We start from the raw sequence: 19,986 nt of genomic DNA, 5'->3' as shown, positions 1-19,986 counted from the left end.
AAAAAAAAAGGAGATGTTGGTCAACAAGTAAAAAGTTTCAGTTAGCCAGGAGTAAGTTCTGATGTACTACTGCACAGCATGGTGACTATGGTTAATAATAATGTACTGTATATTTCAAAATTGATAAAAGACAAGATTTTAAATTTTCTTATCACAAAGAAATGATAAAATATTTTGAGGTGATTAATATGCTAATTAACCTGATTTGATCATTCTAAATGTAATAAACATGTATCAAAACATCACACAGTACCCTCAAAATATATAATTATCATTTGTCCTTTAGAAATAAAACCTACAAAATAAAGCTCTACTACTGCATGGAATGGTTCCCTGCTCTAGAACTCCAGCTCTCACTCTTTCCTCTCTAGGCCTCTATTCACGCATAGTATCTCCAGTTAAACTGGGGACTGGGTTTCTCCACATCATCCTTCTGCGTGGCACTGCATTACAACGCAGCTCTTCAGGTAGATTTACCACAAGCTGGTGAGCACAGCTTTGAAATTAAACAAGATACTGACCAGGCAGATCTCTCTGGAGCCTGTCGAGGATGTGAAGACATAGTCTGAGGCACATGAATATGATGCCCATGACCATAGTTTGGATGCATCCTATGTGGATGGGGTGGGGGGCGTTCATGTGCCCGCCTGGAAACACAGAACACAAAAAGACCACTGGAAATAATTGAATAATTGGTTATTTCTTAATGTACAAACACATCTAGTATTAGTATTACAAACATTTATAGATTAGTCATAAAATTTTATAATAAATTATCATTTAATAATAAGAAATCAAGAAACCATATATATCCTCCTCTACAAATTCTAACTGCTCATTTATTCCAATGCCTCCAATTCAGATATCAACCAAGGGAAAAGACAATTTTAACATTATTTTGTTTACATTCTTTACAACATTTTTATAGAGAAAAAAATAGGAATTTAATACAAGTTTCAAAAATTTTAAGCTAAGCACTCTAAGCAAATTCTGCAGGCACAAACATTTTATATAAACACATAAAGCAGGAAAAATGGGCTGGGCGCAGTGGCTCACATCAGTAACCCCAGTACTTTGGAAGGGAGGCCAAGGCAGGAGGACTGTGTGGGCCCAGGAGCTCGAAACCAGTCTAGGCAACATAGTGAGACCTTGTCTCCATAAAAAAATAAATAAATAAAGCAGGAAAAATGGAAACTTTTCTTGTGCTTCGTTCACTCATACTATAAAGGCATTCAACCATGTCAATGGATGAAAGTTCAAGAGAAAAAATTTTTAGCCTTGTGCATCTTTTCATTCTTTTTTTTTTTTGAGTTGGAGTCTCACTCTGTCTTTCAGGCTGGAAGGCAGTGGCACCACACTCATGGCCACCACAGCCTCGACTTACTGGGCTCAGGCAATCCTTCCCCCTCAGCCTTCCAAGTAGTTGGAACTACAGGCATGTACTACCATGCCCAGCTAATTTTTCTTGATTTATTGTAGAGATTAGATCTCGCCAAGTTGCCCAGGCTGGTCTCAAATCGGTGCGCTCAGGCAATAATCCTCTCACCATGGCCTCCCAAAGTGCTGGGATTATAGGTGAGCCACTGTGCCCAGCCTTATGCATTTTCATTAAAGCACATATAATACACATTAACACAGCTAGGAAACTGATACTTAGCTCTACTCACACTCTTTACTCTGCATCCAAGTTGATCAAGTCAGTTAACAAATGGCACCAAAAGCAGCTTAGTCCCAGGGTTTCATTTTTACAGTCTAATTCTTTTCTATTAGTTTCTAATACATTTGCAAATTTTGCATGTTTACTCTTGTGATTCAGAACAATTTGCTAGCTACTGAAGAATATGACTGTTAAATTGGTAAGTTTTTATATAAAGGGTAACTATATTAGAATGGCAGCATAGCCAGAGATTCTAGATATAATTAAACTATACTGATATAGTTACATCATTTATTTATTTTTATTTATTTATTTTACAAATGGGGTCTTGCTCTGTCCCCCAGGCTGGAGTGAAACGGCCGAATCATAGCTCACTGCAGCCTTGAACTCCTGGGTTCAAGGGATCCTCCTGCCTCAGCCTCCTGAGTAGCTGGGACTATAGAAATATGCCATCATGCCCAGCTACATTTCCTTTAGGAGAGAGAAGGATCTCTCTACGTTGCCCATGATAGACTCCAACTCCTAGCCTCAAGTGATCCCTACTGCTTCAGCCTCTAGAGTAGCTGAGACTACAGCTGTGTGCCACCATGCCCAGTTAGATTTTAAAGTATTAAAGACCAATGGAAATAGAAGAAAAAGTAAGTGTGATTTTCTTTTTAAAAATGAAAAACATACGTTGGATGCTGCATCATCCTCCTCCTTTGAACTTCCATTCTCTGCATCACTTCATGAGGATGCAGTCTCTGTCCTGGAGGTGCTGTTGCTGGAATATGGTGCGAAATGGGCTGGTGTGTAGGAGGCAGATGCTGAGGGATTGGTGCAGCTGTACTGGCTAAGTGAGTTGGAGGTGGAGGTGCCACAGGGTGAGATGCTGCGTGAGAAGATATTTGAGAATGGAAAGCATGTACAGGATGAGGAATAACATAATCCACTTGAGGAGGAGGCTGAGTCTGAGGAGGGGGGTTTCCATGAGAGTGGGGACAGGCAGAAGCTTGATGATGAAGCGGCCTTGTCAAAGAAGCATCTGCAAGAGAAATATTTCAAGTATGTTACATAGGTACCATACATTTGAACATATATTGCTATTATATATTCCTATTGTACTTGTGAATATATTAGCATACATTTAATTTTTATGAATACTTTATAAATGCCAAAGTCTGCGCAAGCAACCTGCTTTCTTCTTTGAACAAGCATGGGTATCTTCACCTGTCAACATATATATAGTTTTACTTCATTCACAGCTTTACAACATTCTACTGTAGAATGTACCAACACTTATTAAAGAATTCCCACTGATAAGAATTGAAAGTAACCCAAATGCCGTGATGAATATGTGTAAATGGTCTCTCTTATGTCACTCTATTTCATTTACAAACTGTACACACACACACTCACAGATCACTTGTAGCATAAATTCCTATAAGTAGTTGTGCGTGTGAAAAAATAATTTAAGTTCAGATACCCACTGACAAAAATATCCTTACCAAAATGTTGTTATAATTTGTTTTTCTGGCAACAGTACACAGGAATGAATGCCTGATGATCTCCACACTATCACTAAATTTTAAAAATAAATGCCAATCTGAGAAAAATCTTTTATTTATTGACTGCTTGTATTTCATCTTCTCAGGCTACCACGGCCTCGGTCTGCTGGTCTCAGGCAATCCTTCTGCCTCAGCCTTCCAAGCAGCTGAAAACACAGGTGCTCGCCACCACTCCTGGCTAATTTTTTGACTTATTTCACAGACTAGGTCTCACCAAGTTGTCCAGGCTTGTCTCGAACCCCTTGGCTCAGGTAATCCTCTCGCCTCCGCCTCCCAACATGCTGGGATTACAGGCATGAGCCACCACGCCTGGCTATTCACTATTTTCTTATTGATTTATTAATATTCTTTGTGTTTGTCATAATAGAGTTTTCTTCCAAATCATCTCTCTCTCCCCAAGTCCATATCATTCTTCCTGGGCTACATAAAGATGAAGGAGACATATCTCCCAAGACACTTGCCATGGAAGTGAGCCTTAATAAGGTTCCCTCCACTTCTTCATTCCAATTCTTTATCTTTCAAAGTGACTGTTGAAAAATCCCTCTAGGGAATATACATCTCTCTCACTCTAAGAGAGACCCACATCTATCTGACATGCAAAAACCTGTCTGTCTCCTCCTGAGATTTCCGTCCAAATTTCATTTTACAGGAAGAGGTCCTTAGCAGTTTGGTATGAAGCAATAGCCATTCTCTAGTTTCGTTACAGAAGGGTTTTCTTCCATTTTTAATGCTTTTGTTTCCTTCAGCAGGGTGAGAGGTAATCATAACTCACTCAGCAGTGTTTTCTGAGGATGCCTTGTTAGCATGTTCTGACAAGAAACTTTCACTAAATCTCAATGTAAGTTGTGAGACAAAAGTTTAAATCAAAGTTCAGTACCTCTTGATCATAAAAAAAGAAGTCACTATGTTTTATCATTGTTAACTATTCTTCCTCACATTGACAGCAATTTTTTCCAGTTTCACTTCAAAAGTTTTCTATTTCTATAGTCATTGTGCAAGACAATATCCACAAATATTATAAAACAGAAAGTTTTATTTCAGAATGAATCAGTTTAACCATTCAGACATCCTTTTCTTTTGAGTCTGGGTCTCACTTTGTCACCTAGGCTGGAGTCCAGTGGCATGATCACACCTCAACCTTCTGGATTTGGCAATTCTTCCACCTCAGCCTCAGCCTCCCCAGTAGCTGGGACTACAGAAACATGCCACTACAGCCAGCTAATTTTATTTTTTTGTAGAGACAAGGTCTTACTATGTTACCCAGGCTCTTCTCCAACTCCTGGGCTCAAGTAATCCTCCTGCCTCAGTCTTCTAAAATGCTAGGATTACAAGGTGTGGACCACCATAACCAGCCTCAGACATCATTTTAGTTTACTGTTTATCCAAATAAAACAGATTGCTAACCGTTATAAAAGCATGACATATTCTGCATTCCCATAGGCCATTCCTCTTCCTTGTATATTTGTGTGCTCACTAGTAAAATTTTTTACAATTGTGCTTGATATTGCTTCCTAAAAATTCATCTCTTGTAGATGCAATATTATTATCTGTCCCATTTACTCATTAATTCTTATAGCTTTACAGTGTGTACATCTATCACTTAACGATTAATAAGTAACTGTACATATATATATACACATAATTATATATACATATAAACACACATACATCTTTTTTTTTTTTTTTGAGTTGGAGTCTCACTCTGTCACCCAGACTGGAGTGCAGTGGCACGCTCCTGGCCACAACAGCCTCGACCTGCTGGGCTCCAGTGATCCTTCCACCTCAGCCTTCCAAGTAGCTGGAACTACAGGCACGCGCTACCACGCCCAGCTAATTTTTTATTTTATTTTAGAGATGAGGTCTTGCCAAGTTGCCCAGGCACATCTCGAACCTGTGGACTCAGGCAATCCACTCACCTCAGCCTCCCAAAGCACTGGGATTACAGGCTGAGCCACCGAGCCCAGCTACACATACATCTTTTTAAAGAGATCTTGCTATACTGCCCAATCTCGAGTGTAGCGATTATTCACAGATGCAATCATGGTACACTGCAACCTAAAAATCCTGAGCTCAAGTGCTCCTCCTGCCTTAGCTTCCCCAGAAGCTAGGACTACAGGCTCACAAAGCCTGGGCTTTTTTACATATCTCATTAATACATTTTATTAATGAGGTAGCAAAACTTTTACATAATAGTGGTTCAAGTACAATTGTTTTATCACTTTATTAAGACCATAAGCCCTTCAAAAGTAAAGACACATATTCATATTGCATCAGTACTACTGGTATACATAACAATGTACTTGCAAAACAACAAATTATTCACTTGGGTGAAAGCTTCACAATTAATAGCCAATGAGAATTATTCACATTCTACAAATGAAAAAAAGTAAGGACAGAGAGATTAAGTAACTAGCCCTAATAGTCAGAGCTAGGAGGTCAATTCAGATCTAAAGCCAGTGCTCTACTATATCACTTTAACTTCCCTAGTTACTTTGTTTTTTTGTGTGTGGTTTTTTTTTTTGAGTTGGAGTCTCAACTCTGTCTTCGAGACTGGAGTGCAGTGGCCGCTCCCGGCCACCGCAGCCTCGACCTACTGGGCTCCGGTGATCCTTCCACCTCAGCCTTCCAAGTAGCTGGAACTACAAGCGCGCGCTACCATGCCCAGCTGATTTTTCCCTAGTTACTTTGAATGAAAAATGTTCAAGAACTACATGTTTCACATGAGAATTAAAGCATATTAGAATTTTTAATTTTATCTATGTATTTATTTGAGTTGGCATCTCAATCTGTCACCAAGGCTGGAGTGCAGTGGCATATCACAGTTCACTACAGCTTCAACCTCCTGGGCTCAGGCAATCAGTCTGAGTTTCAGCCTCCTGAGTAGCTGGGACTACAGTGCATATAATTTTATGTTGCCTATGCTGGTCTCAAACTCCTGGGCTCAGTAATCCTCCCTTCTCGACCTCCTCAAATGCTGGGATTACAGGTACAAGGCATGACACCTGGCCCTATACTTCTTTTTAAAAAGAATTCCAGGCTAGGTACAGTTAACTCGTGCCTGTAATCCCAGCACTTTGGGAGGCTGAAGTGGGAGGATTGCTTGGGCTCAAAAGTTGGAGACCAGCTTGGACAACATAGCAAGACCTCGTTTCTACAAAAAAAAAACAAAAAGTTAGCTGGGCTTGGTGACATATGCCTGTAGTCCCAGCTACTTGGGAGGCTAAACTGGGAGGATAATTTGAGCCCAGGAGTTGGAGTCTGCAGTGATCTGTGATTGTACCACTGCACTCCAGACTGGGCAACAGAGTAAGATATTTAACTTAAAAAATAAAATAAAATAAAAAAAGAAGTATGGAAGTACATGTGTATAAACACACACACATGCACACACTCCAAATCAGGAGAAGGGGTCCAGAACAGGATTATCAGTCAAAATGTCTCTAACATAAAAAAGTACAATTTAAATTTCCTACCTTAATTCTCATGTATATACCCTCCAATAAAGAGAAAAATGTACCACTTTTTGAAAGTATACACCTTTGACACAGCAGTATTACTCCTAGGAAATTATCCTATAGATAAACTCCAACAACTACAAACAACTTAAATGTCCATCAGCAAAGGATTGATTTAATATACAACAGAATACTATTTTATTTTATTTTATTTTTTTGAGTAGGAATCTCACAGTCTGTCACCCAGGCTGGAGTGCAGTGGCATACTCATGGCCACTGTAGCCTTGACCTGCTGGGCTCTAGCTGATCCTTCCACCTCAGTCCTCCAAGTAGCTGGAACTACAGGAGTGCACCTCAATACCTGGCTAATTTTTTGATTTATTGTAGAGACATGGTCTCGTCATTTTGCCCAGGCTGGTCTCAAACCCCTGGGCTCAGGCAATCCTCTCACCTCCACCTTCCAAAGTGCTGGGATTACAGGGATGAGCCACCACACCTAGCCTAGGAAGGTATTAAAAACCAATGAACTCAACTTTTATGTACAAATATGCAAATAATCAAGATATACAGTTAAATTTAAAACAAAAAGCAGAGCAAAATGTCTGATATGATCCAATTTTTTAATGAGACACATATATATGAGGGGGACCCAAAAACACTGAAATTTATTTATTAAAAATTATGTACTTATTCTTACATGTTTAAACTTACAAAGTATCCTCCACTTGATGCAATATGCCTATCAAGACAATTTTTCCATTGCTCAAAACAGTTTTTGAACTCATTAATTTTGATAGCTTTTAGTGCTTCTGCCATTTTTTGTTTCACCTCTTCCACATGGGGAAAACATTTCCCTTAGAGGGAAACAAAGAATAAGTTGCTCAGGGTGAGACTGCATGAGTAGGGAGGGTGAGGCACAATGGTAATGCTGTTTTTGGTCAAAAACTGCTTAACACTCAGCTTGAACAGGTGTGCTTCTAAATCACCCACCATGAAATGGGCAAAAGCATTTAAAGAATCTCCAAAAAAAAAATGCACTGAAGCCAAATGCAGTCTCTCATAAGGTTAGCTGGTGCACTAATATCATCGGGTTCCTAGAACACTTACCTAGAAGGGGAAGCCTGTACTACTACAAGGGGTCTGCCCATCAAAAGATAATTCTGGGGTTTTTTTTTGGGCCCCCCTCATATATAAAAAAATGTATAGATTTACGTGTGTGTACAAAGAAAATTTCTGAAAGTTATATAGTAGTTGCTACCTCTAAGGTATTATAGATTGCACAGATGTGGGAAGAAGCTTTAAACTTTTCATTTTATATCATTCTGTACAGCTCTTAGATGTACTTTTAAGAACATATACACAAGAAACTTTTATGATAAAATTAAAATAAAGTCTAAAACATTTATTTCTCAATTAGGATATTAAAAAGGAATGGATTTACTTATAAACCGCTTTAGTATATTATTTTTAAAGAGGAAGGGAAGACAGTATATTATTTTTAAATGGGAAAGAAAGAAAATCACACATTGAGTTCTTAATTAAAAAATGATCAATTATAGATGAATACCAACAAGTATTACAAAACAGCCTGTACAAAATATATCAGTGTTCATACAAAGAATTGGTCCACTGTCAGTACTTTGTAAAAACTATTTCGAAATCTGTTGCCAACTTAAACTTTAATTTTTTTTTTTTGAGTTGGAGTCTCACTCGGTCACCCAGACTAGAGTGCAGCGGCCGCTTCCGGCCACCGCAGCCTTGACCTGCTGGGCTCCGGCGATCCTTCCGCCTCAGCCTTCCGAGTAGCCGGAATTACAGGCACGCACTACCACGCCCAGCTGATTTTTTGATTTATTGTAGAGATGAGGTCTCGCTGCCCAGACGGGTCTCGAACCCGCGGGCTCAGGCAATCCACTCACCTCAACCTCCCAAAGGCGCAGGATTACAGGCTGAGCTACTGAGCCCAGCCCAACTTAAACTTTAAATTTTAAGCTGCATTAATGAAAAGGCAAATAATATATCACCAGTTTAATTGAACAAATTCTGGATTGATTCCAGCTGTGTCTGTAGAATGCAGACTTTTTAAATTATTGGAGTGGAAGGAGAAATCCAAGAAGATATATAATTGAAAGTTATCTCTTGCCATGTAATCCAAACAAAACACAAATTTCCTTGTTAATTTCCTGGTTTGTTCTTGGCATAAAATTTTAGTGTTTACTATCAAAGTATTTATTAAGCTTCCATTTGATTATCAGCTTCTGATCTAAAAAAGTAGTAATAAGTTACATAGCCTAAGAGTATTTATCATTTCTTAGTTCATAGCTAATGAACTTTAATTTCTTTAGAAAAAGCATGCCTAACTCTATTTTAATTGCCTTTATCAAATGAGTGTGAAAACCTTTTGCCAACCACCAAACCTTGCTGTCACGAAATTCTCTCTTATGCCCCAATTAACTGCTTGAGAATTTGTATACAAAAATTTACTTTACTGTACCTAGAAATATTACTAAATGTTTACATTTCTTCAGTTGCTCCTAAAGACTAAATCTAATTTCCTTAAAACTTCCATTCAATACACCTTAATTTCACAGAAATTAAAATGGGAAAAATACAAGCTACTCATAAGCCAAATAAATACTAAAAATTTATGAATCAGGATTAATGAAAGATTATTTTATGGAGGAATGTACAATGTTTCATTTATATGCCTCTACGTGTTTTGCCTGTTCAATTTATACTTACAAGGAGGTGGCATATAATGTCGACAGGATGAGAGAGAAGGTTGTGGAGGGGGTTGGGGCTGGGGCTGCGCAACCATGCTTGATCCATAACCATCCATTGATAATGGCTGGCTCGGGGCAGCAGCAGCAGCCTGATGGCCAAAGATTGCAGCTCGGGAAGAAGAAACAGGGCAGCAGGGGTCAAATGCAGATGCTCCGTGAAAACCACCACTTCCATGACTTCTGATACCATTGTTGCTCAGGTCTACTGGCAATGCCTGCTGTATAAAAAGGAACTATATTTTATCTTTCTAAATTTTGGTCAAAACATTTCATATTACATTATAGAAATATTCCTAACGCAACAAAGAAAAATATAATCTTTGAATTAATTTGAAAATAGTAACAGTCTTAGTGTGAAGACCTATTGGGCACTAACTAATATACTTGGATATCCTGTATACATCAAGTATATCTTGGATTGTGAGAACTGTAGTGGTTTTATATTTAACAAAAGTATAATGTAGTAAAGTCTACCTATCTTATATCTACATCTCAAAGAAAAAATTTTAAATCATACTTATATACATATATACATTATTATACATTCTGACTAGTAATTTAGGGCTCCTTTAGAAAACTTAAAATCACACCACTGAAAACATTAAGGTTCTAGGTAAAACTTGTTGGTCTCAAGTTCTAAACTGTACACAGCAGCAAGCACTCAACTAAAAGTCTAATACTGTAAGCAAGTCTACATTATCCAAAATAACAAAGAGCATAAGATTATTCGGACTAAATCATGAGTCAGTTTTGCCTCTTAATGCTTTCATTTGTCAAAAAAAAAATCCTATCTCTGACTTCTTTCCTCATTTTATTGTACTTGGCTTTATTGTGCTTCACAGATCTGGGGCTTTTTTTTTTTTTTAAACAAATTGAAGGTTTGTGGTGACCCTGTGTCTATCAAGTCTATCAAGCGTCATTTTTCCAACAACATATGCTCACTTTGCATGTCTATGTCACATTTTGGTAATTCTCAAAATATTTTAAACTTTTCCATTATTACTGTATCTATTACAGTAATATTTGATCAGTCTTCTCTGATGTTACTATAATAATTGTTTTGGGGCACCACCAACTGTGCCCACACAAGATGGTGAGCTTAACTGCAGTGTTTTGACTGCTCTGCCCACCAAGTGTTCCCCATCTCTCTCTCTCTCCCCCGTCAGGCCCCTCTATTCCCTCTGACACAATATTGAAATTAGGCCAATTAATAATCTTGCAATTACCTCTATAAGTTCAAGTGAAAGGAAGAGTAGCACATCTTGCACTTTAAATCAAAAGCTAGAAATGATTAAGCTTAACGAGGAAGGCACGTTGACAGTCTAGATGGGCCAAAAGCTGAGCCTCTTGCACAAAACAGTTAGCTAAGTTGCAAATATAAAGGAAAAGTTATTAAAGGAAATTAAAAGTGCTCTAGTGAGCACACTAACGTAAGAAAAAGAAATAGCCTTACTGCTGATACGGAGAAAGTTTTAATGGTTTGGACAGAAGATCAAACCAGCCACAATATTCTCTTAAGCTATAGCCTGATCCAGAACAAGGCTCTAACTCTCTTCAATTCTACAAAGGCTGAGAGAGGTAAAGAAGCTGCAGAAGAAAAGTTTGAAGCTAGCAGAAGTTAGTTCATGAAGTTTAAGGGAAAAAGCTATCTCTGTAATATAAAAGTGCAAAGTGTAGCAGCAAGTGCTGATGTAGGAGCTGCAGCAAGTTATACAAAATATTTAGCAAACATCATTGATGGATGGTGGCTACACTAAACAATAGATTTTTCAAGTAGACAAAACAGCCTTCTATTGAAGAAAATATCACCTAGGACTTTCATAGATGGAGAGAAGTCAATGCTTGGCTTCCAAGCTCCAAAGGACAAGCTGACTCTTGTTAGGAGTTAATGTGTTGGTAACTTGAAGTTGAAGCCAATGTTCACTTACCATTCCAAAAATCCCAGGGCCCTTATGAATTATGCTAAATCTACTCTGCCTGTGCTCTGTAAATGGAACAACAAAACACCACGTGTTTACGACATGGTTTATTGAATATATATGTACTTTTTTTTTTTTAGTCAAAGTCTCACTCTGTCGTCCAGGCTGGAGCTCAGTAGCATATTCACAGCCACCGCAACCTTGACCTGCTGGGCTCAGATGATCCTTCTGCCTCAGCCTTCCAAGTAGCTGGAACCATAGGCATGTGCCACCATGTCCAAATAATTTTTTGACTTATTGTAGACACATGGTCTTGCCAATGTTGCCCAGGCTGGTCTTGAATCCATGGGCTCAGGCAATCCTCTCACCTCTGCCTCCCAAAGTGCAGTTTATTGAATATTTTAAGCCAACTACTGAGACTAACTACTTAGAGAAAAAGATTCCTTTCAAAATATTACTGCTCATTGACAATATACCTAGTCACCTAAGAGTTCTAACGGATATGGACAAGGAGATTAATGTTGTTTTCATGACTGCTAAAATCTCCATTCTGCAGTCTGTGGATCAAGAAATCATTTAGACTTTCAAGTCTTATTATTTAAGAAATACATTTCATAGGAATACAGCTGCCATAGATGGTAATTCCTCTGATGGATCTGGGCAAAGTCAATTAAAAACCTTCTAGAAAGGAATCACCATCCTAGATGCCATTAAAAACACTTGTGATTCGTGGGAGGTGGCCAAAATATCAACAATAACAGGAGTTTAGAAGAACTTGATTCCAACCCTCATGAATGACTTTGAGGGATTAAAGACTTCAGTGGAAGAAGTAACAGCAAATGTGGTGGAGACAGCTAGAGAACTAGAAGTACAGTCTGAAGATATGACTCAATTGCTGCAATCTTATAATAAAAATTGAATGGATAAGAAGTTGCTTCTTATGGATGAACAAAGAAAGTGGTTTCCTCAGATGGAGTCTACTCCTATTGAAGATGTTTGAACACTGCTGAAATGACAACAAAGGATTTAGAATACTACAAAAGATTAGTTGATAAAGCAGTCGCAGGGCTTGAGAGGATAGATTCCAATTCTGAAAAAAATTCTATCGTGTGTAAAATGTTATCAAACAGCATCACAAGCTACAGCAAAATCTTTCATGAAGAAACCAATCAATGCAGCAAACTTCACTGTTGTCTTTAAGAAACTGTCATAACTACCCTAAACTTCAGTGACCACCACTCGGATCAGTCAGCACCCATCACATCAAAGGTAAAACCCTCCACCAGCAAAAAAGATTCTAACTTGCTGAAAGTTCAGATGACTGCTAGCATTTTTTAAAGCAATATAATATTTTTAAATTAAAGTATGAACTTTTCTTAGACATAATGCTATTACACACTTTATAGTATAGTATAAACATAATTTTTATATGCACTGGGAAACCAAAAATTTCTCATGACTTGCTTTGTTGCAATATTTAATTTATTGTAGTGGTCTGGAACAAAAATGGCAATATCTTTGAGGTATACCTGTATTAGAAATGATTGTTAAGGAAGGTCCATTAACTAAGCTGGGAAATAAATCAGAATCTAGATTCCATCTCTACTGATCAGTTTTTCCATCAAAAGCATTTTGAAAAGTACTACCTAAAACACTTTCACCTTCTACCCTAGAGCAGATTACAGAACAAGAATTGCTTTCTTTATATTCTTAAGTAATTTAAATATGAGCCTACTGCTTAGATTCAGTAGAGCTGTACTTTTCGAAATATAATTAAAGGAAATAAAGATGTGATGTTATACATGGAATTATATATAGGAACTCTTCAATGCTGAAAGTTGAGGGACTAGAGATGAAGAAAGTGACACTAATGCATCTGTCAGAGTCCCAGATTATCCAGCAGTCCTTAAAAGAGCCATCACAGTCTACTTTCAACCAGTTCTAGGTTCAGGACATAACGAAACAAAAGGAACTCTAGCTGTTGAAAGGAAAGGGAGGTGATGGTACAGAAGCTGTAAACAAGAAAAGGAAGAACTCCTTTCCTCTACAATCAATCAAGTATATGCCTAGCCTCTTTCTGTTGAGTCGGCAAATACAAAGTATGTCCTCCATTCAAGCAATATTTAAAAATAGGGTATCTGCATAATGAACATTTGTATACCTAACCCTGAATTTCACCCCACATCTTTAAAATAAAAAAATTAAAAGTTTAAAAAAAATTTAAAAATAATACTGTGAGACTGTGAATTTATGTTTGCAGTTCAAATCCTTTCCCTACTTCCCTAGTGTTTAGACTAAAATTGGCAAATGGACTACGACATCAACATCTTATGAAGGTGACCAAATTTCATCTTTTCTTCATCTCTAGTCAGTGATTAAGAACACTCTTAGAGAATAAAGTAGTTCCTAGAAGGAACCCAGGATAAAGTTAAATACAAGAATAAAGGGGAAAAAAACAATAAAGAGAACCCTGTTCTTCATAATTCTAACAGTTCATTCAATTTTTAATCTAGAAAGAAAAGTGAGGATAAGCAAGATGAGTACAGCAATAGGAAATATTACACCGCACAGATTATAAATGACACTAATTAAACTACTGGGTACAGTGGCATGTGCCTGTAGTCCCAACTATTTGGGAGGCTGAGGAAGGAGGACTGCTTGGGCCCAGCCAGGGCAACATAGCAAGACCCTATCTCTTAAAAGAAAAAGTGAGAGAGAATGCACGCAAGAGTGCAAGCCACATCACATCCAAACAAGTAGTGAACTTCTGTTTGCAGGACTAAAAAGATTTTTCTTTGCCTATCCACAATGTGACACTCAATCATAAGACATCGTCACAATCACAAATCTGCAGATCAGCCATTTGCTTCTTTTACTCCTTAACCTTCTGCTGTGCCCAAACAGGTCTCAAATAGAGGCTATATAGGTTATTTCATGAGCACGTGACTAATTTTAGAGTTTTACAAATGTCAATATGAGTCTTAAACTGTTGTCTTCAAACTCTCCCTCTTTTCACCTTCATGCCCATTATCACCACTGAATGCCTGTGATCCTGCTGATTATTCCCAAGTTTTGTTTGTAGTCCAAATACCTCTGTTTAGAGACAGGTAACTAGGTTACATTGATCTTATACTGAACAGACTGTAAAAGAGATTCTTTCACAAATGTAGGAGAAGCTAACAGACCACTTCTTTACCATTTTTCTACTATACTTATAAAGCCTCCTTTCAACCCAAATTTCTAGTAAAAGGAAGTTATACTTTCAAGCAGGTTCTTCATTCAGTCCACTTGGAGGTCTTCCTTGATGTGTGCTCTTTCCAAGAGGTAGAATAAGTCCAGACAATCAGTTAGTGCCCAGAACTGTTACCAGAATCAAAATAACATCCTAAATCTCTTTAACCGTATTTTCTACAAAATCCTTTCAAACTGTCTCCTCATAATAGCAGCTAGCTTTGATTTTTAAGAGACTATCCCTTCTTGATTATCTTTAATTTGTCAGACCCAGAAGGAATACCACTAAAATTCAAACACATGAAGCAAGTATTTTAGGAAAGGTCAGATTATATATAAAAACAGTTGCTCTGAAGTTTTTTTAATGACTTTTTTCTAGCATATTATTTGTCAAAGTTACAAATTTTCCTTCAAATTACATCTTCTAGTTTTTAAAATTTATATCACAATCATACAGAGATGGACATAGCAAAATCTAAGGAAGCATATAATCTCTGACATAATTTGCTCTGTGTGATTATCAATACTAGTTTAATATCACTTGACATTTCAAGCACTCACTAATAACATCAACAAATTTGCTTAATTATAATTTTTTGCTGACATTTCAACTGTCCATAAACTAAAAATCTCATCTTCTAAGAAACTATGCTACAGGTTTGCAACTGAGAAGGCTGTTCATTTCTAGATGAGTGGAGGTTATAGTGAGCTCTAGAGTAGGAAGTAGAAGGGGAAAAAATGGGAGAATTTTCCAATTTCCCATGAACTAGGCTGTCACTCTAGTTTCAACAATTTGTTTGAAATAAATCCCAAAGACCAAATTTAATGGTATTTAACTGAAAACATCAAAAAACATTTCAGAATAAAAAAGTGATTTTTAGATTAAATTTCACTTCTGATTTCCTACATCCTTGGTCTCCTCAATTAGCTGCAGTAATTTAGACCATTTGAAAATCCCAGACTTAATTAGGCCATTTTTGCGTGTAAGAATATGACTTGCCGGGTGTAGTGGCTCACGCCTATAATCCCAGCACTTTGGGAGGCTGAGGTGAGAATATTGCTGAGTCCACAGGTTCGAGACCAGCCTGGGCAACTTGGCGAGACCTCATCTCTACAATAAATCAAGAGAAATTAGCCAGGCGTGGTGGCATGTGCCTGTAGTTCCATCTACTTGGAAGGCTGAGGCAGAAAGATCGCCTGAGTTCAGGAGATCGAGGCTGCAGTGGCTGTGAGTGTGTCACTGCACTCTAGCCTGGGGGACAGAGTGAGACTCTAACTCAAAAATAAAAATAAAAAGACTATGACTTATTTCATATATAAAATGAATCATTAGGGGTTTGTTTCTCTTCCCGAAAGTATCACAGTTAAAGAGGGAGGTAGGTTAGCTTTATTTAGCTCCAGGTATTACTTTCTTCTGATGAACTTTCCAGTCATCTAAAAAAAGGAAGACAGGGCCAGGCTCAGAGGCTCAGCCTGTAATCCCAGCACTTTGGGAGGCCGAGGAGAGTGGATTGCCTGAGTCCGCAGACTCGAGACCAGCCCCGGCAACTTGACGAGACCTCGTCTCTACAATAAAATAAAAATTGCCAGGCGTGGTAGCGTGCGTCTGTAGTTCCAGCTACTCGGAAGGCTATGGTGGAAGGGTCACTGGAGCCCAGCAGGTCAACACTGGGGTGGCTGTGAGTATGCGTGCCACTGCACTCTAGCCTGGCAAAGGAGTGAGACTCCAACTCAAAATAAAAAAAGGAAGAAAGGAAGAGAAGAAAGAGGAAAAGGAAAGGAAAGCAATGAAAGAAAGGAGGGAAAGAAAAAAGGAAGAGCAGAAGAAAGGGAAGGAGGGAAGGAGGGGAGGACAGAAAAACCCCAAGAAGGAAAGGAGGGAGGAGAGAAGGAAATAAAGCTGGACTCATTAAATTCCACATACCTGCTCATGGTAGCTGGTACCAGAACTACTATTTGCTCCACAAGGTGCCTGTACTTGTGAAGGTCTTTCCACAGGGCAAGTAGGATCACTAAAGGAAGGAGAAACTGGGACAGCTGGGTGGGGAGTATGGTGGTGGTGATGATGATGTTGAAAATGGTGACTATGCTGCTGAAAACAACTTGTATGAGGATGTCCTAATGCATGGTGATTCTGTGACGACCCTCCACATGGTGAGTGCTGGGGACAGCAGGAAGGTAACCTTGGCATTGCAGGAGGGCCAGTTTCCGTTACAGCACTAGATGTCGTTCTCCTTGAGTCATCTTGAATCAGAAAAAAATGCATACAGTAATCAAATTATCAAATATCACTGTGTAAATATAGGTACTGTGTAAAATAGCAAAGAAAGAATTAAGAAATGCTTGGTAAATTAAAATATCTATAAGTAATATGCTAGTGCTACATTCTTAACATATACATCACATTACTTTAGGCACTAGTCTTCAGTGAGATTTCCTTGAAATTCTAAATTCTTCAAGAGGCTCATATTTACCATGATGCATAAATATGGCAATAGATCATCTTTTCCTAGGTCATAACATATGACAAGTCGCCAATAAAAATTGCATTTAAAAAGTTTAAAAACACCACAAGTCAGCAGGGAGTGGTGACTCACACTTGTAATCCCAGGACTTTGGGAGGCAGAGGTGAGAGGATTGCCTGAGCTCAGGGGTTCAAGAACAGCCTGGGCAACATGGCAAGACCTTGTCTCTACAATAAATCAAAAAATTAGCCAGACATGGTGGCACATGCCTGTGGTTCCAGTTACTTGGAAGGCTGAGGTGGAAGGATCGTCTGGGTCCAGAAGGTCGAGGCTGTGGTAGCCGTGAGCGTGCTACTGTACCCTAGCCTGGGTGAGAGTCAGACTCTAACTCAAAAAAAAAAAAAATTACCACAAGTCTTCCACTATAAGTTACAAAGCAAAGGCTCTTCCCCTGAACTCTATGAACCTCTAACACCATAAATCATTACCACAGAATGCAGACTGCTATGCACTTAAACTGTCACCATCAATCACCCAATTCAGAGTGCACCTGGCCGAGTCTCACTAGCTGCCAACATCTTTTTCCCTTCCTCTAGCCTCAGAAGTCAGAACCAATGGGATACAATAATCAGACACTAAAATTTGGAAAAATAAATGTGTCTTATAATAATCTAGTGACTTAGTGTCAAATAGTGGGGAAAAAAGGATGGAGCCAGATGGACACAAGATGTAAACCTGAGCCTGTCACTTAGCAGTGTAACCTTAGGAAAGTTATTTAATCTGCTTCTCATCTATAAAATGTGGTAATAATTGTCTTGCATGGTTGTTGTTAGAAAAGATAATTTTCTAAATATGAAACATTCAAGTCCTGATTATGCTCTCTGGCACATGTCCAGAGTTATTTTGAAGATATGGTCTTTCATGCCAGAAGAATTGCAAAAATGTCCCCAGAAAGTCTGTCCCAGTGTTTCAAACTCATCTAAAAACCAGAAATCTTTCCTCAAACTAAGTATGACACAGATAAAATATGAAACAGATAAAAGTGGAGACTTGTGGTTAAATTAGAAGAAGGAGGAGCCCAAAGCCAGAGCCTTGCCCTGCCCTGCCCTGCCCTGCCCTGCCCTATAAGCTCCCACACCCCAGTGGCTTCTGAGGCATCTCCTCGTTTTCAGAGTAATCAATACTAGGGATTAATTGGTCCTATATGGCTCACAGTAGCTAGATAATTGCTTTGGGGCCAAATAGGGATCTTCTAGTTACTTACAAATAATACAAAAATCCAACCAAAACAGCGTAAACAATAAAGGGAACTTATGGGCTCAAATAAATCAAGCTGGGTGGGGGTGCTTCAGGCTCTGGGTGATAGGATTCCAGCAAATTTTCCTTCAATTCTCCTGGATCTGCCCTCCTACCCTGCCTTTATTGATCTATCTGTGCAAAGTCTCTGCTCTAAACTCTTCCAAAGTATCTCTAGTCTAAACTTCTGTTACATCCATTTTATTTGAAATTCCTAGTCTGGCCTGTTTGGGTTAATCTCCCAAAACTTTTTGTAAAGGTGCTTTACCTGGGAACTAGAACTCAGGGGATGTAAACTTGGATGGAAAAAAATACACATTTTCACTAACCTCTATCACTTCCTCAAATTAGCGCTACTTTGCCAGTACCAGTTGACAGGTTAAATATTTCAAGTAATTAGTAAAAAAAAAAAAAACAATTAAAGTCAACAAATTATTTAGTTTATGTTTTTTTTTTTAATTTTTTTGTTCTTTACCTATGTATTTATTTATTTTTGAGTCAGAGTCTCACTCTGTCACCCAGGCTGGAGTGTAGTAACATGCTCACGGCCACTGCAGTCTCAAAGTGCTGGGCTCAGGCAATCCTTTCCATCTCAGTCTTCCAAGTAGCTGGAACCACAGGAGTAAGCCACCATACCTGGCTAATTTTTTGATTTATTGTAGAGATGAGGTCTTGCCAAGTTGCCCAGGCTGTCTCGAACCCCTGGGTTCAGGCAATCCTCTTGTCTCCGTCTCCCAAAGTGCTGGGATTACAGGCATAAACCACCACATCCAGTCTGTTTAGTATTTCTTTTTTTGTGATTTAATTAAATTAATTCATTTATTTATGAGTCAGAGTCTCCCTCCTTATTTATTTGTTTGTTTATTCATTTGTCAGAGTCTCTCTCTGTTGCCCAGGCCTGAGTGCTGTGGTGTGCTCATTGCCACCGTAGCCTCGACCAGTCTCGACCTGCTGGGCTCAGGTAATCCTCCTGCCTCAGCCTTCCAAATAGTTGGAAACACAGACACACACCACCATACCCAGCTAATTTTTTTTATTTACCATAGAGATGAGATCTCACCAAGTAGCCCAGGCTAGTCTCGAAGCCCTGGGCTCAGGCAATCCTCTTGCCTCCGCCTCCCAAAGTGCTGTGATTACAGGCATGAGCCACCACATTTGACCCCATTTAGTTTTTTAAACATTAGTTATAGCAGATTTGAAATCAGTTCTAAAATTATATCACTTCATCCAATGTATTCAATAACCTGGACAGAGTTACAACTAGCATCAGGAACTGATCATGGTCAACAGCCTCATAGCTAAGCTAAATCCAACATTAAATAACTGTTTCCTATGCATTCTAACACTTATAGCAATCGTTCATTATTACTGTAGCTTTACATGTGGCAACATTTTCAGCTTTGCTGTTCCCATGTCAAACTGCTGTACAAGTGAATGTCATTTATTTATTTTGTGTTATTCAGAAAAAAAGGTTGCAAACCTTTGGGATACTAAATCTACTCACTGGGATGGACTAAATGACTTTCCTAGTTCCTTCCAACTCTGACACTTTAGTTTTACAAAGCAAATTATTTGAAGATTATGTGTGACCTTATAATTCAAGATATGAATTTGTAACTAGAGCAAGAGATCT

At 38.5% G+C, this 19,986-nt stretch overlaps 1 protein-coding gene across 4 annotated transcripts in view; it reads right to left on the bottom strand.

Annotated features, from left to right (window-relative positions):
• RNF111 (ring finger protein 111) overlaps positions 1–19,986 on the bottom strand; it is a 107,646-nt gene that overhangs the window by 11,980 nt on the left and 75,680 nt on the right. For 2 of the 4 annotated variants that reach the window (XM_021714150.1, XM_021714148.1), the window contains exons 6-9: positions 16,517–16,836; positions 9,402–9,657; positions 2,333–2,681; positions 522–647 (exon numbers count right to left, since the gene is read on the bottom strand). In XM_021714150.1, the coding sequence (XP_021569825.1) occupies positions 522–647; positions 2,333–2,681; positions 9,402–9,657; positions 16,517–16,836 (1,051 nt within the window). Of the gene's footprint in view, positions 1–521; positions 648–2,332; positions 2,682–9,401; positions 9,661–16,516; positions 16,837–19,986 lie in introns of all 4 variants that reach the window. The other 2 variants (XM_008061476.2, XM_021714147.1) reach the window with 1 other exon arrangement.

The sequence above is a fragment of the Carlito syrichta genome, unplaced genomic scaffold (genome assembly GCF_000164805.1).
Source record: "Carlito syrichta isolate Samal-C Ts95f unplaced genomic scaffold, Tarsius_syrichta-2.0.1 Scaffold305279, whole genome shotgun sequence".
Lineage (NCBI taxonomy): Eukaryota > Metazoa > Chordata > Mammalia > Primates > Tarsiidae > Carlito > Carlito syrichta.
The sequence above is the reverse complement of the archived record's forward strand: the minus strand, read 5'-3'. Positions and strand labels throughout refer to the sequence as shown.